We start from the raw sequence: 14541 nt of genomic DNA on the forward strand, positions 1-14541 counted from the left end.
AAAATCTCATTCTGCCTTTAAATGAACCTCAGTGTAGACACTGAAGTTTGACTTCATTTGACTACTAAATATGCTGGACTGCAGTCTTGTGCTGATGCCTATCTTAATTTTTAGATGATTGAGCAGAGCAATGGGATTAACATTTTTTCTCTATTTATCTACTGCCTTAAGAGAAATCTGCTGAGAAAATTGCAGTGAATGAGTTCATAGTTAATGTGCTTATCTTGTTTGAAAACCTTTCATTTCCGAAAGTTCTGGGTGGGAAGGCTGATTTGTGAAATGTGACAGGTTAATGATTATCCAACTGTATCTGACATTTTCCCCTCATTTTACTTGGGCGCTAGTTATTTGTGAGGCAGACGTCTTGACACAAGACATCACAAAAAGATCAATCCTCTCTCAACTACACAGCTGAGCCCCCAGGAAGCCATTTTTAAAGGGAGTGCAATCCCGTTCTTCAGGGGTATGAGTTTTTCTTTCTTTTCCTTGTGAATTAATTTATTTATATAGCACTTTATAAAAAATAAAGTTACAAAGTGCCAGGATAAATGAATACGGAAAAATGATAAAAATCAATAAAATGGTTTGAACACTAAACTTAAGACAGTAAAAAAGAATCCAAATATAGAACAAATAACAGGAAAAGCAAAAGATAAGAGCCTTCGTCTTACAATAAGAAAACCCTTCAGTAAGTTTTGAGAAGTGATTTAGAAAATGATTATAACTCGGTCAGCTTGAGGTTAAAAAACAAAACAAAACAGGAGCAAACTGCTTGCAATGAGCTCCTGATGCAGTTTCAAGTGCAGCATATTTGAAGCATGTAGCAAATTTTAATTGAAAAGTGTATTTATTTAATCCCTCGCTGCTACACAGGGGCACCTTTCATGTGGCGGTGTCACTGTGGAGAAAATAACAGTTAATCCCATGTCACAGACTGGGATTCCTAAAGGGATCCTTTCACTGCTCCAGAACCTACCATCCCCCGACAAAACACAGTCCCTTCTGGCGCTGACGGCTCCCCAGCTGTGACAAATATGGTTGGAGAAAGCCGGGAATAAAAATGAACACCAGGCGCTGTTCTTTATCCCGCCCCAGGTGAGAAGATGGGGCGGCACTTTGCGCGATTTGATCCACGTCGGTCTGTAAATGGATTAAAAAGATCCATTGATTTTCCCCTCCTTCTGTTCGCACATCACACTGGCGCAATCGATTGAAATATTCCAAATTCTTTATCATCTGCTGAGTGTGTGTGAACTTCTGAGCCTACAGCCTATACTGCCAGCTTCCCTGCACAGACTGTCCTATAAAAATAACTGCTTCATGTCAGTGGGCAGTGGATACAGTATCATCATACTGTGAATACTTCAGATTTTTGTAATGACGAAAGCAAACAACTGTCACATGAGAATTTCATACTCATTTTTGTGAAGAATTTTAGCAATATTTTAATTGATGTTTGCTTGAAGATGAGTAACAAGGATCTTTATTGACCCTTATATTAGTAGAACATCTTCTCACATTCTGGCTTGTGGCACCTTGTCACGCTCCTGCAGGCTTGTCAAAGCATGGTCCTCTAATGAACGAGAAAGCTACAGTAGCCAATTAGAGCGGAGATCCAACAGGGGTGTGTAATGGTGTGAAAAGTCGAAAATGTCTTCTGACACTGGCTGCTTGCATGTGTCGTCGAACATTATTAAGTAGTTACAAATGCAAGTAATAGGAGGTTGTTATGCATTGGTAGTTTTTTGGGAAATTACAGAGTGAATGTGAGAATGATGAGCGACTTTTAAAAAGGCAGAAAGTTACTCTGACTGCAATGAGAGTTACTGCAGTTGACCTCACTAATAACCATAAACAGATTTGGTTATTTTGTGCTGTGTGGTTATAAAGATCTGATTTATTGCCTATTAAAAGCTCCACTTAAGCTTTTTAGCAAGAGACTGATAGCTGATGTAAAATGCAGCATTTGGGGGGAAAAAAGAAGTTGAGTCTGAGAAAGCTAGGCTGATGATGTTTTCTGGGTATGGAGAAAAAATATAACTGAAATCTTGTTTTACAAACTTGGGAACAAGGAGTTTGGAAGATTTATGCAAGGCAGATAGGGTCAAATTAAGCAAAACTACGAATTGCATTATGGGAAATAGTGTTTTTAGAGCATACACTAACAATGTTACTCCCTGCACTAAAAGTCACGATATTGCTGCTGCTGGTGGTCTGACTTTGACATTGAGTCTTCCAACCTGATGCAATTTAAATACAAAATTTCTGGTGTGCCCCTTTAAAAATAAGTTGAAAGTGTTTCTTTTCTGTATTGACTGATGCAAGAGGTCCATTGTGTTCAGCTCAGACGGTGAAACAGTTAAATCAATAAGCAGTTTTGATCTTTAAGGAAACAGAGAGAGCTGGATAGAAGCTCTGTCAGTCTATCCAATTTCAATCATCTCTCAAAGTATGATCTACTAAACAAACAAGATGCAGTTTATAACCTGTTATCCAGATTAGGAGGAGAAAATATGTAACCAAGTTTCCGGAAACGTCTATTTTGCTTGGGTGCATAAGTAAATGTTGCTGTCTCATTCTTGGTCTTACTAGTCACTTTTAAATAGCCATAAATAAATAAATACATAATACATATAAGCAGCAAGCTTACTGAGCTCATGCAGTTGTTTGAGTTGAAGGACTTCCTCTTCTCCCGCCTCATCTCCTGGGCTGAAGTGCAGAGCAGAGCCTTCCAGCGCGAACCAGCCCAGTCTCCAGTGGTACAGGTCGTGGCCTTCTTTGTAGTGGAGTCTGCCAATCAGCTCGCTGTCTTTCTGCACCAAGCCCTCCACTTTAGACGGGATGAAGCACTGTGAGTCAGGCACGTAAACAAATAAACAAAAAAACAAAAAAAAGAGCGAGAGAGTTGAGTTTAGAACTTTCGCAACTAACTGTGAAACTTTTTACCGTGGAGCATCACCTCAAAACCAACTAAAACACAGAACAGGTACTGATTTCTTCTTGAAAGGATAAACCTTTGCTCAATTTCTGGTCTCTGGCTGAATTATTTTCCAAGTACATTTCCCTCCCTCCTGCTCTGCTCTGGCTGGCCATTGATCTGTGATTCAAATTGAAATACGGAGGTGTGAAAAGCCTATGGTACAGATGGAGAGACATATGGGCTAATGCAGCTATACCTCCCACTATCTCTGACTGGGTCGACTGGGATTAAAGAGATAAAAAAAAGGGAATAGGCGACATATTTATGTAAGGTGTTATTACAAGATCCTGTCAGCATGTGGAGGAAGAGATAGCAAGACCACTTGTCTTACTGAAAGAAGCACAAGCTGCACAGGTCTCACTGAGAACAATGTGTGCCACTGTGTGTGTGTGTGTGTGTGTGTGTGTGTGTGTGTGTGTGTGTGTGTGTGTGTGTGTGTGTGTGTGTGTGTGTGTGTGTGTGTGTGTGTGTGTTGCAAAGTAGCAGAATGAATGAAAAAGTGCAATACAGATCTGCTGCAGTTCCACGGCACACATTCACACAAGTTCCTTCTTTGTAACTTTAAGTGAAAAACAAACTTATAAAAAAGGAGGCAATGAAAATAAATGTGTGTTTTTGTGTGTGCGCTGTATGTAAAGTGTGTCACCTTTGTTAGAGCATGGATCCAGTCGTGCTGCGTTTCCTGTGTTTCAGCTCCGACAATCAGTACTCGCTCTGTCTGCAGGTACAGCTCCACTGTAAACACAGCCCTGCCAGAGACACACAGCTTACTATTAAAGCGACTCTTACCTTTCTTGCATTTCACACAGCAATTTGAAAAAACTTGAACAGCAACAACCCCTCCTCCCTCCTATGTCCTCCTATATCCATGATAAAAATGTGTCTAATTTAAGGGAGTCCTGAAGCTTATTCCATCTATAAGGAGCACAATAAGCAGAAGCAGTTTTTCCCAGATCTGTGTTAATATATGAGATATCCAAGGTGATGCATTCTTGTGAATGAGTACAGTATCCCATATTTCTTAATCTTAAAAGTGATGATACATAAAATTGTGAAGTGTTGTTCCCATCGAGTGATAAGTGATGTCCACCCTACCTTCTCATACAGGATACAATGATGGGTTTTAAAACTGTCACCTGTAATAAATCTCAGAAAACTGAGATACGCAGCATCAAGGAGTTTGAAGGTATATGGGCAGCTGCATGCACGTAAATCACATCTGCATAGTCAACCACATAAAAATGTTGCCTTTACAATCTGTAATCTACTGCTTAAAAGAGAGGCACTGACACTTTAGTCAGTTCCTCAACATAAGTTTTAAAAGGTTAGGGTTTAGGGTTATTTTTTAAAGATTAAATTATAATAAAATAATCTATCCAGATACCAAGGTATTTATAGCAAGGGACACTTAACATTAATTTGAGCCCCTGATTTTGTACTAATAGTAAAACTTTGAAGATTTTTAGATTTGGGATCTGGTGAAGACCACGTTATTAGTCTTGTCTGGCCAAATAGCCAAAAAACTGCACTTTAATTTAGACAAAGCTTTTTCAATATTAGGCGCCAATGAGTAAATTATTGTGTCATCAGCATAATAATGAAAAGAGCTGTTAATAACCAATGAACCCAGGTTATTTATATGCGATGTAAACAAGATAGGACCAAGTACTGAGTCCTGTGAGACCCCTTTTGTAACTTCAAGCGAGCCCGAGTTATTTGGAGTGTTGGATGTCACTGCTTTTATGCAGAGGCAGTGCGTGTGCTGCTTTCTACACTTTTGGAATATTCTCGGATACAAGAGTTGAATTTTAAAAAAGTGCATTAAAGGAAAAGGAAAATCAGCTTCCAAAAGTGAAAATAATTTGTTATCTAAGTATATATAAACTGTAATCTAAGCCATTTTTTCCATTTATCAAGGCCACTGTTTTTTAGAGTTAGAGGCTCATATGAACATTGAAACAGATTTTGCCTGCTATAATTATTCCTCCTGTTCATAATGACCATTAGAGGAGTCCCACTAAATAAGCTTTATAAGGGACAAAATCCACTTTTGCAGAGATGGAGGGCTGTGGATTTTGTGCCCCATCACTTACATTGAAAGTGAATTATGAAGGGAGCTCTTGATGGCCAGCAGGAGGAATAATTACAGAAGGAAAAAACGTGTCAATGTTCATTTGGGCATATGACTGTTATTTTAGGAAAGACATGAAAAACTGTGAACCTGTCTTTTAATGTACTGATTACCAAGCTGAATGTTGACTAGCCTGAGCTCTGCTGTAGCTGATTGTCTGTATAATCCAAGTTTCCACAGAACAAATTAAAACAAATGTTCATATGTTGACCATATTGAATAAATTACTCATTCTAATGGAAAGGGCACAGTTACACCAATCAGATGGATTAAAATAACATTTTCGGCTTTTCAGACGCCACAAACACTATTTAAGTAATGATTACATATTGACAAACTGTACATGAAATGAATTCAAAATATTAGAACCAAGCTTATTTTCTCACTACTCTTTATTTCTTTCTTTCTTGAGGCAGAGATTCAGTCATCCATTTATTTTTATCAGATGTCAGTGTTTTGTTGCCTAGGGTTACACAACATTTTAGACACATACCAAGACAATTAATTTCTTGCACATCCATTTTTAAACTGATGAGTAGTAGGCTATGATATAGAGTATATAAAACTGATTATACTTTTTTTTTTTTTTTTGGAGTGGAAAGGATGCCTTGAATTTTTCATTACATCAGTCAGTGAGATTTCAATCAAGATTCCTGCTCCACTTCAAAGCACACATTTTATTAAGTTCACCAGTTTTCTTAATAAATGTTAAATAGAACACCATAGTAATTATGTTTTTTTGGGTTTTTTTTATTAACGCAGACTATGATTAAAAAAATATATTTTCCAATTTATGTGAAGCAACACTTTTTTATTGATGTACTGTGGCTTTGCTTACAGCACACTATAACATAATTCAGTTCAGATGTTCAGATTTGAACTTGAAATTATCAAGCAGCAAGCTTTTCAAACAATGTGTGTTAGTCAATCAGTAAGGGATGAATTCCCTTTCTGACTTACAGGCACACTAAATACATTATCTTTCAAAAAAAAGAAGAAAAGGAGTATATGCATGTACTCTCACACTCATTCATCCACACACATTTGCAGGCAAAACCGTAGCTGTCAAAAGCAAAAATGCAGCTATTAATCTTTGCTGGTCTTTCTCCTTCTGTCGTTTCTGCCTCTAACCTGCCTCTCTCTCCCTTTCTCTCACTCTCTCTCTCTCTTTCTGCCATGGTAGAGGTCAGAGTATCACTATCTTAATGGTTTGAACACACTGCCAAGCAGTAGCTCCTTTTCCAATGGCACGCCACAGCGAGGGAGGCTCTAAATGCTACAGCGATGGGTGTTTAAGTTGGCGTGTCACAGGGGTCGCGGCAGCACTGAGTCGCTCTCTTCTCACATGTGTCAGGGGAACAGGCGAGACACGGGTGTTTGTGTGCCCTCGCGTGACCCCGCACCCTACCTCCTCCTCCTCCCCCTCTTCCTCCTTCGCCCTCCTCCTCCTCGTCCTCCTTGCAGGCAGGTGTGCAGACGCTTGTTAGAGGAGGTCCCAGAGGGAGAGCAAGGGAGGAAGCGGTAGATGGGCGCAGAGATGCGCCGGCCAAATGGTATGGTAAAGAAAGGACAGGAGGAGAAGATAGAGGGATAAGAGATGAACTCTACATCATGAGCATCCCCGAGGGAGGGAGTGGCTGGGGAGGGAAAAAAAGAAAGACAGAGAAAGAGAGAGAGAGAGCGAGAGAGAGAGAGAGAGATAGAGAGAGAGAGAGAGAGAGAGAGAGAGAGAGAGAGAGAGAGAGAGAGAGAGAGAGAGAGAGAGAGAGAGAGAGATGGGGGGGGGGGGTGTGTTGAAATAATGATGTGCAGAGGAACTTGAGATAAGAGAAAGAACATATGGCCATGATGACATACAATAAGACGCTTTCTTGTACTGTGTGCCTGCAATATTAAATGGTTTGTGTCTACCATGAAAAAATGGTTTAGATGTAATAGATTCTTTAGATTTGTATGTTTTCTGATCTTGTTTTCCTCCTTCTTTTCTGTTTTCTTGTTTGTTTTCAACTACCAGCTTTTCTACGAGACTGGTTAGTGATTTGACTTTTCCTTTAATACTACAGCAATTTTGAACCACTTTTAGTCTACTAACTCTTTCTGAGTATATGTACTGATGGTAACTCACTACAGGCTCTGTAGTGACAGAGCATGCAGGTTTTCCGATGTGTGCATTAGTTGAATTAGATTTGATGCTGTAATTGTATTAATCCCCAAATGAAAAATTGGCCATGACAAATACAGTGACACAAGAGAAACAAGTCAGACAGCCACATCAGTCACTCAAGACAACATAATATGACAGACATATTTCCATATTCTACGAGGACTTAGGTGTAGCCCAGGAGCACACTAGCCACAAATTAAAAAGCAACTTAAATATAAATAATAAGTAAATAAATCAAAGGTTGATCGTAAGTGATGCACCTAAAAACTAACTCAATAAACCAGCATTTTTTTTTTTGTTTGACTTCAAGTTCAGTTATTTCAAATATGTGAATCACCAAGAGGAGTAACAATCTTTTATTTTATCCTGCAACACTGCAACCACAGCAACACTTTTCCCGTCTGAAGTCTTTGTCATAAACATGCAGAGATGCAAAAAAAAAAACCTGTTAGAAAGCAGACTTTCATCAGCAGAAATCTTACTGTGTTAACTTGATTCCGCTTAATCTTTCCCCCCACTAAGTAAAGTATTTCTTGTTTATCAGGTGTTTAATTAATCTGATCGCTGCCTACGGCTGACAGTAACCAGGTTACTTCGGGGCATATAAAGACACTGTGTGCTCGCTGTTACCAGGCACTGCCGAAAGTGTCTTTTTCTGATCGCAGACTGAAGTAATACAAAGAGAAAAAAGCAGTGGGTAAAATGTAAGCTGCTGAATGAGTCTGTGATTGTGTATTTGTACCATCTTTTAATTAAAACATTGTTGATATGAACAAAATATAACCTCAATGGATTTGATAGAAACTTAAACAAAGACAAATGGTTTAATTATTTGAGATAAGATTGATAATTTAATAAATATGTTTTTTTTGTATACTTAATTAAATGTGTTGGAGGAGTAGTTTTTTTAATAAATTTGGCATAGATTACAAACACTTTTCCTTGTGGAGAAGTCTGCTGCACAAATACACTTGTGGTTTAAACATGCATAGAAATACCTGCATTTATTTCTGTATTCTTTCTGTATTCTTTTAGTTTGTCTTTTTGGTTTTTCAGTGCTTTGAGAACATCTTAATTCCCAAGCCCTCAAATATACAGTATATACACATACACACCCATCTTAGTGGCAAAGTTAGCACCTAAGCCCTACTAAAAGTCTTTAAAAACTCTCTGCTATTTTTGTTGGTGTGTGTATGTGTGAGAATGGCAGTGAGAAAGAGTGTGACGGAGAAAGTGAAATGGTGCAAAAAAAAAAGCAGCCGGAGATGAAAAACAGGAAAAGAGCAGAAAGGGTTTGTTTCCAACGTTTTTAGTTGAATTTGAAGGTCAGAATTGACTTGAAATATTCTTGTCGAAACAGGCAGATGAGTTAAAAGAAAATGTCCCTGAAAAACTTCAACTTATCACCAGCCAACATACCCCCTTTGCATTAATTCTTGTGGAGAGTGGGGTTTGTAATATTCATACAACTTTAGCAGACGTATGTGTCGGGTCGGCGCTATAATTCACAGTGTCCTCTGCCATGGTAAAATTATCCCAATGCTGTGTTTAATGAAAACGACACCTACGGCCTCCTGTAGCGCAGCGATAGGCTGCTGGTGGGAGTGTGTCATCTACATATGTTAATATTCATGAGCGGCAAACAGTCAAGAGGTGAGGTGTCCCCGCTCTCTCTGCGAACAGGCATGCTGGGAACAGTGAAAGTTGCATAAGTGAAAAGGAGTGATGCAGAGTTAAGCGTATGGCCATTATGATGGCGGAGTATTAGCGACAGAGAAATAATAGCCTTTCTGGGCCGACGCCATGACCTATAACTAGGATGTTAGCTAAAAATGCCTCACTTCATTGTGGTATGGTAGAGTCTGTGCACAAACACTATTATCAATGTAACCTGTCATGACTGTGCGTAAGTTCAGCTCGTTAGAAAAGGTCATAGTTTTAGCTGGCCAGATGTGTTTTCTAATAGTTATATAAATAACATTTACAAATAAAAGCAATGTTCCCTCTTCATAACATCTGCTGCTGTCATTAAAGACCTGGCGTATGCTTTAATCATAAGCCATTATCAGCCTCCATGTTCGGGATGATAAACTGGAGCACACACACATGAACACACACACACACACAGGCCGATCCAGTGGGATCGAAGAGAGGGTGAACAGGAACGGATCGAGACATCTGTTTCCTTTTGTGTGTTTGTTACACTTCCAGGAGAAATAAAGAAAAAAAAGTTTGTTGTCAGAGCAACTTTTTAATAACTGAATCATAATCTGACGCAGGAGCGAGGGTGTTTAGGGGCCGTTGGGGGTGCCTCTGTAAAGTTGACTGGAGGCAGGGCAGTTAAAGCTGAGACATTTCCATGCATCTCTGCCAAACTAAACACGAAATATAGCACTCATAAAACCCTGATAGGTTCTGTTAAACTGAATAATGTTCAAGTTAAGATTATGCTAATGAGACATTTGACAAGGAAGAAAATCAACACAGCGATGTATGTGTGCATTTATGTCCTTTGTTGAAGCTCTGTAATATATGAATTACATATGTTGTAACTGTGTGTGTGTGTGTGTGTGTGTGTGTGTGTGTGTGTGTGTGTGTGTGTGTGTGTGTGTGTGTGTGTGTGTGTGTGTGTGTGTGTGTGTGTGTGCACACTCTGAGCAGTGAACAATGTTATACAGTTAACAATGACATATAAATTATGATTTAGCTGAGGAGATGCAAATAAGGCATTCAAATGGTTTGGAGTGTACAGTATGCTGTATGTGTCTGGCAGGGTGTGTATGAGAGTGAATGTAAATGCTGTGTGAGTGTGAAAGTTAATGAATGCCCTACAACCTAGCTGAATTATGCAAATGTGGATTCATGTGTAAATTAACACTCAATGGAGCAGGTTTAAAAGTAATGTAAGATTTTAGATACTAATATTAATACTTTAACAACAGTACTATGTCTATTTTTTGTGATTTTCAAGATTAAACTTTGATTCTATAGTATAAGATTTGATCTTAAATAATAATAATGAATGTAATTGCATTGCACTTTTCATACAACATTACAACAAAAGATACATAAAAAAATAAATAAAATAATAATAAAAAATACATAAAATGAACATAAAATCATGTAAATGTTCACAAGATGGAAAATAAAACCCACTTGATAATAAGAGAAAAATATGATAAAATAAAGTAAGAATAGAATACACAGAATGCGTACTTCACCTCATAAGCGAAAACTCTTTCACAATCTATAAATTGGTGCCTCAGTCTCTGAAGCCATAAGCATAACAGAGCCTCCCTTTTCCCAGTGGACACATACTCACCACCGGTTTTGATTAACTGAAATCTTTCAAACTTGAGCTGAGCATATTTTCCAAAACTCTTTAACTCAAAGTTCTAAAAAGAAAGGTTTTCTGAATTGACCTCATTAGTTGAGGTTTTATTCATAAGAGATTCATCAGAGAATAAAATATGGGTATGCAAGTGTGGTTTTGTGTGTACATACCCTGCTCCAGTCATTGTCTCAGTGTTGCTGGCTGCCAGGCTGACCACCTCAGTGACATCCACCCTGCCGATGGCTGTTGGGTTTCGCTCGCTCTCATAGTAACTCAGGAAGCCGCCTTCCAACGTACACCAACGTCGTGCCATTTCTGAAATATACACACACATAATCATGTAGTCACAAAAACAGACAGATGAATGTACTATAAGTGAGACCATATTCACACATTTTGTGTTACTAGTATTTTTTCTGATCTGGTGCCCCCATTGGAAGGATGAAAACAAACCAAAAGAAACTATACTAAACAAAACTAAAAGTACTTGTTTCAATATGGGGCCAAAGCAGCGACAGTTACATTTTGGCATTGAAAGTAAAACCTGAACTGAAGAAGGAAATATTGGCAAAAGTATTGGGAAAAGTTGTATTGGAACTGAAACAAGTTCCACTGAAAAATGAATGGCTTCCAGACAAGAAAGTAACCATGTAAAATCCCAATATGTCAGTTTATCCCAATAACACCTGCTTATAAATCTGCGTCAGTGTTTTCAGAGATGTGAGGAGCTGCTGGCAAGATGAGACCAGCCGGTCATCTCGAAGCAGCAGCCCGAGTCCTGCATCATCATTCCTGGGAGAAAATGATCTGATGAACTGATCTGTGTAGCTCTTTGGTAATTTACCGCTGGCTTTAATGTCTGTGTAGTATTTTGACATATGATAAATGTTGGTCTCACAGATGAAGTGGAACAATTGTAGCTGCCACATTAGGTTGTCTGAATGTAAAGTGAAGCCTCATGTTTTTACTGAACAGCATAACTGCGCTGCCTCTGGGGTACTTTGTCAATAAATATAAATGTATTAAAATGAACAGATCAGTCCATATTAAATGTTGTTTCTAGAACGTGCCACGTCCTCAATACACTTACCTGGCTGTGACAAAATAATCACAGCTCAAAGCTCCACAAACCCTTTTCTTCTCACAAAAACATAACCTCATTGACAGAGAAATGCAGTAAATTATGTTATTCAACTATAATAAAAATTCAAACTGTCATGTAGCTTAATATAATTAATAGGAATTTAATATAGACTGATCTGTTAATTTGAATACATTTATATTTATAGAAATGCAGTGATATCTGTGCATAAAGAGCCCTAGATTTAGTAAGATTCGATTTTCTCTGTGACCAACATTTATCTTCTAAAAGGCATTATACATCAAAATGCTATGGAGACATTAGAGCCAGCGGTAAATTACCAAAGAGTAGCTGGTCTCACTTGGCAGCTCCTCACATCTCTGAAAACATTTTACAAACAGGCATTATTTGGATAAACTTACCACATTTTGGGAATCTAAATGGTTACTTTCTTGCCTAAAAAAAAAAATCTTAATAAAGTCACATATTAACAGTCCCAGAGCAAATCTCCACCATGATGCCATCGTCCTTGGATATCTTAGTCTTAGTATCTTAGTAAGGCATACTGGCAGCTAGGGCCTACATTAGCCCTCCCTTCTACACAAAAATGATGACACAAACACAAGCAAATGCAAAACTTACAAAAAGTGAAAATTTAACTTCTGGTGAACAGCAGCCACTTTGGTCCACAGATGTTGATTTCATAGCACATTATGTTTCACTTAATTTACAAGTTGTTTTCAGTTACTTTAAAGATATCATTACATGACCGCAGAACAGGACCAAAACATCTCTTCTTGAGGTATGTTTTATTATTGTTTTACTTTTGTAGTGAATTAAAATGCTTTTGGTGTAATATACACTAAGACAAATAGAGAACGGTCATCAAGACAACAAAATGACACACAGAAACATCTACTTATTGTTAGCTTACATGAGCTAAGATTAGCAACCAAAAGCTAATGGCCATACCAGACCAAGTATTTCAGTCTATTAAACTTACCAAAAGTATGTTTTGTTGCTTATAAATTCAACTTTGCATTTGTAGTAGTTATTTCAAGAGTTACAAAGTCCCACACTTAGTAACATGTATTTCAGTATTAGTACTTGACAATGTTTAATTTTGGAAAGTGATCTGATGCTATCTTGAAACAATTTGTAGTTGCCTTTCTTATGCCTCCAGAACACACGAATACATCTAGTGCTTCTTTTGGGTTACAACTGTACTGATAAAATGCATCAAATTGGCTATTGTTTTTGGAGTCGGAAAAAGAGATTAATTAAACCCTGCAATGTTAATGATTAGTTTGTGAACAATTAGCGCCACTCCAAAACCTATTAAACACAACAAATGACTCTCTAAAAGCTAAGACAGCACTACCAAGAAATCGTTTAAATGTTTAGAGATAAGGCACTCTGTGCATTCACATGGAGATGTGACAGTGACATAGGCCACTCTCATCCACTTTTCATCTTGTTAAAGGTGCATTATTTTTAATTCAAAGAAAATCAACAGCAAAGATACAAGCCTAGAAATACCACCTCACAGTTTTATGCCTCCACCAACCAGTCAAGTTGCATTTTATATCCTTTTCTGTCCAGACTAATATAATACTTGTAGTGAGGACTTTGAAGGAATTTAAGGTATTAAGTGTATTTTCTGGTGAAGTTGAAATTATCATGAAATATATAACTCCAGAATAATTTGCAGTGAGAAACATGCTGTCTTCACTTTGAGACTGTTTGGATATAAAATGTCATCTCTAAATCATTTTATCATATTAGAAATTTTTGTTTTTCTTAGTCAGCGCATGATTTTTTGAGTTATGGCCACAAATGTGTTTTGTGAGGTCACAGTAACTTTGACCTTTGACCACCACATTCTAGTCAGTTCATCCTTGAGTCCAAGTTAACATTTGTGAGAAGTAATGAAATTCCCTCCAGGCATTTTTGAGATATCGCATTCAGCAGAAAATGGGGTGGACATGAGGTCACAGTAACCTTGACCCTTAGCCTTTGACGACCAAAATCTAACGAGTTCTTCTGTGAGTTCATGTGGACAATTGTGCCAAATTTGAAAAAAATCCCTCAAGGCATTTCTGAGATATTGTGTTCAATACAATGGGATGGGCAGATGGACAACCAGAAAACATAAATCCTACTGTCATGTGCAGAGTCATAAAAACATCCTCCTATGACCAATACATACTGTACACTCCAAAGAGGAATGACTATGGCCTTTATTTCCAAATCAAATGGAACAAGCAATAACCAATATCTCACTGATGAAAGCCAAAAGATTTGGTTTGTGTCCAAATCTTTTGGCCTTCAACCAGAGTGCCTATGCGAGAGGACATTCCCTCATACTTTTTGTCTATTAAAGGACAACTAAGTCAACCATACTGTATTTGTGAGGGTACAAAGACACTCTCAAAGGGAGTAAAGAGAGTTAAGAGACTCCAAGTACCAAGCAGATTTCAATCAACAAACATGATCCCAATGGAAAAGCTGGAAAACACACAACATTGTCTTTCATGACTGTCTGACTGTGCGATTTACATAGCCAATGAGCATGAAGTTCATGAAAACATACCTAATTTTGGATTTTCAGTCACCGTGCCATCTGCTTTTTTTGTTCCGCAACAAACACAAACACAAACAGCCCCCTACCCCACCCACCCCCTGTCGCTTGCGACTCCAAAGTTTCAACTGTATTCATCTCATGAATATGCTAATTGTGCATTCCTCTGCCAACTGTGTGTGATGTTTCTGAAGGAACAGATATAGTTCCAATAAAAAAGGAAGTGTCTACAACTGGCTGTTAAAAGAAAAAGGATGTGATAAGCATAGG

The 14541-nt window shown here is 38.1% G+C and overlaps 1 protein-coding gene across 1 annotated transcript in view; it reads right to left on the reverse strand.

The window, feature by feature from the left end:
• The window catches only part of arap2 (ArfGAP with RhoGAP domain, ankyrin repeat and PH domain 2), a 131945-nt gene that overhangs the window by 29565 nt on the left and 87839 nt on the right, over positions 1–14541 (reverse strand). The window contains 3 exon segments of the mRNA XM_062444397.1: positions 2651–2849; positions 3627–3729; positions 10780–10924. Coding sequence (XP_062300381.1) covers positions 2651–2849; positions 3627–3729; positions 10780–10924 — 447 coding nt within the window.

The sequence above is a fragment of the Scomber scombrus genome, chromosome 23 (assembly GCF_963691925.1).
Source record: "Scomber scombrus chromosome 23, fScoSco1.1, whole genome shotgun sequence".
Classification (NCBI taxonomy): domain Eukaryota; kingdom Metazoa; phylum Chordata; class Actinopteri; order Scombriformes; family Scombridae; genus Scomber; species Scomber scombrus.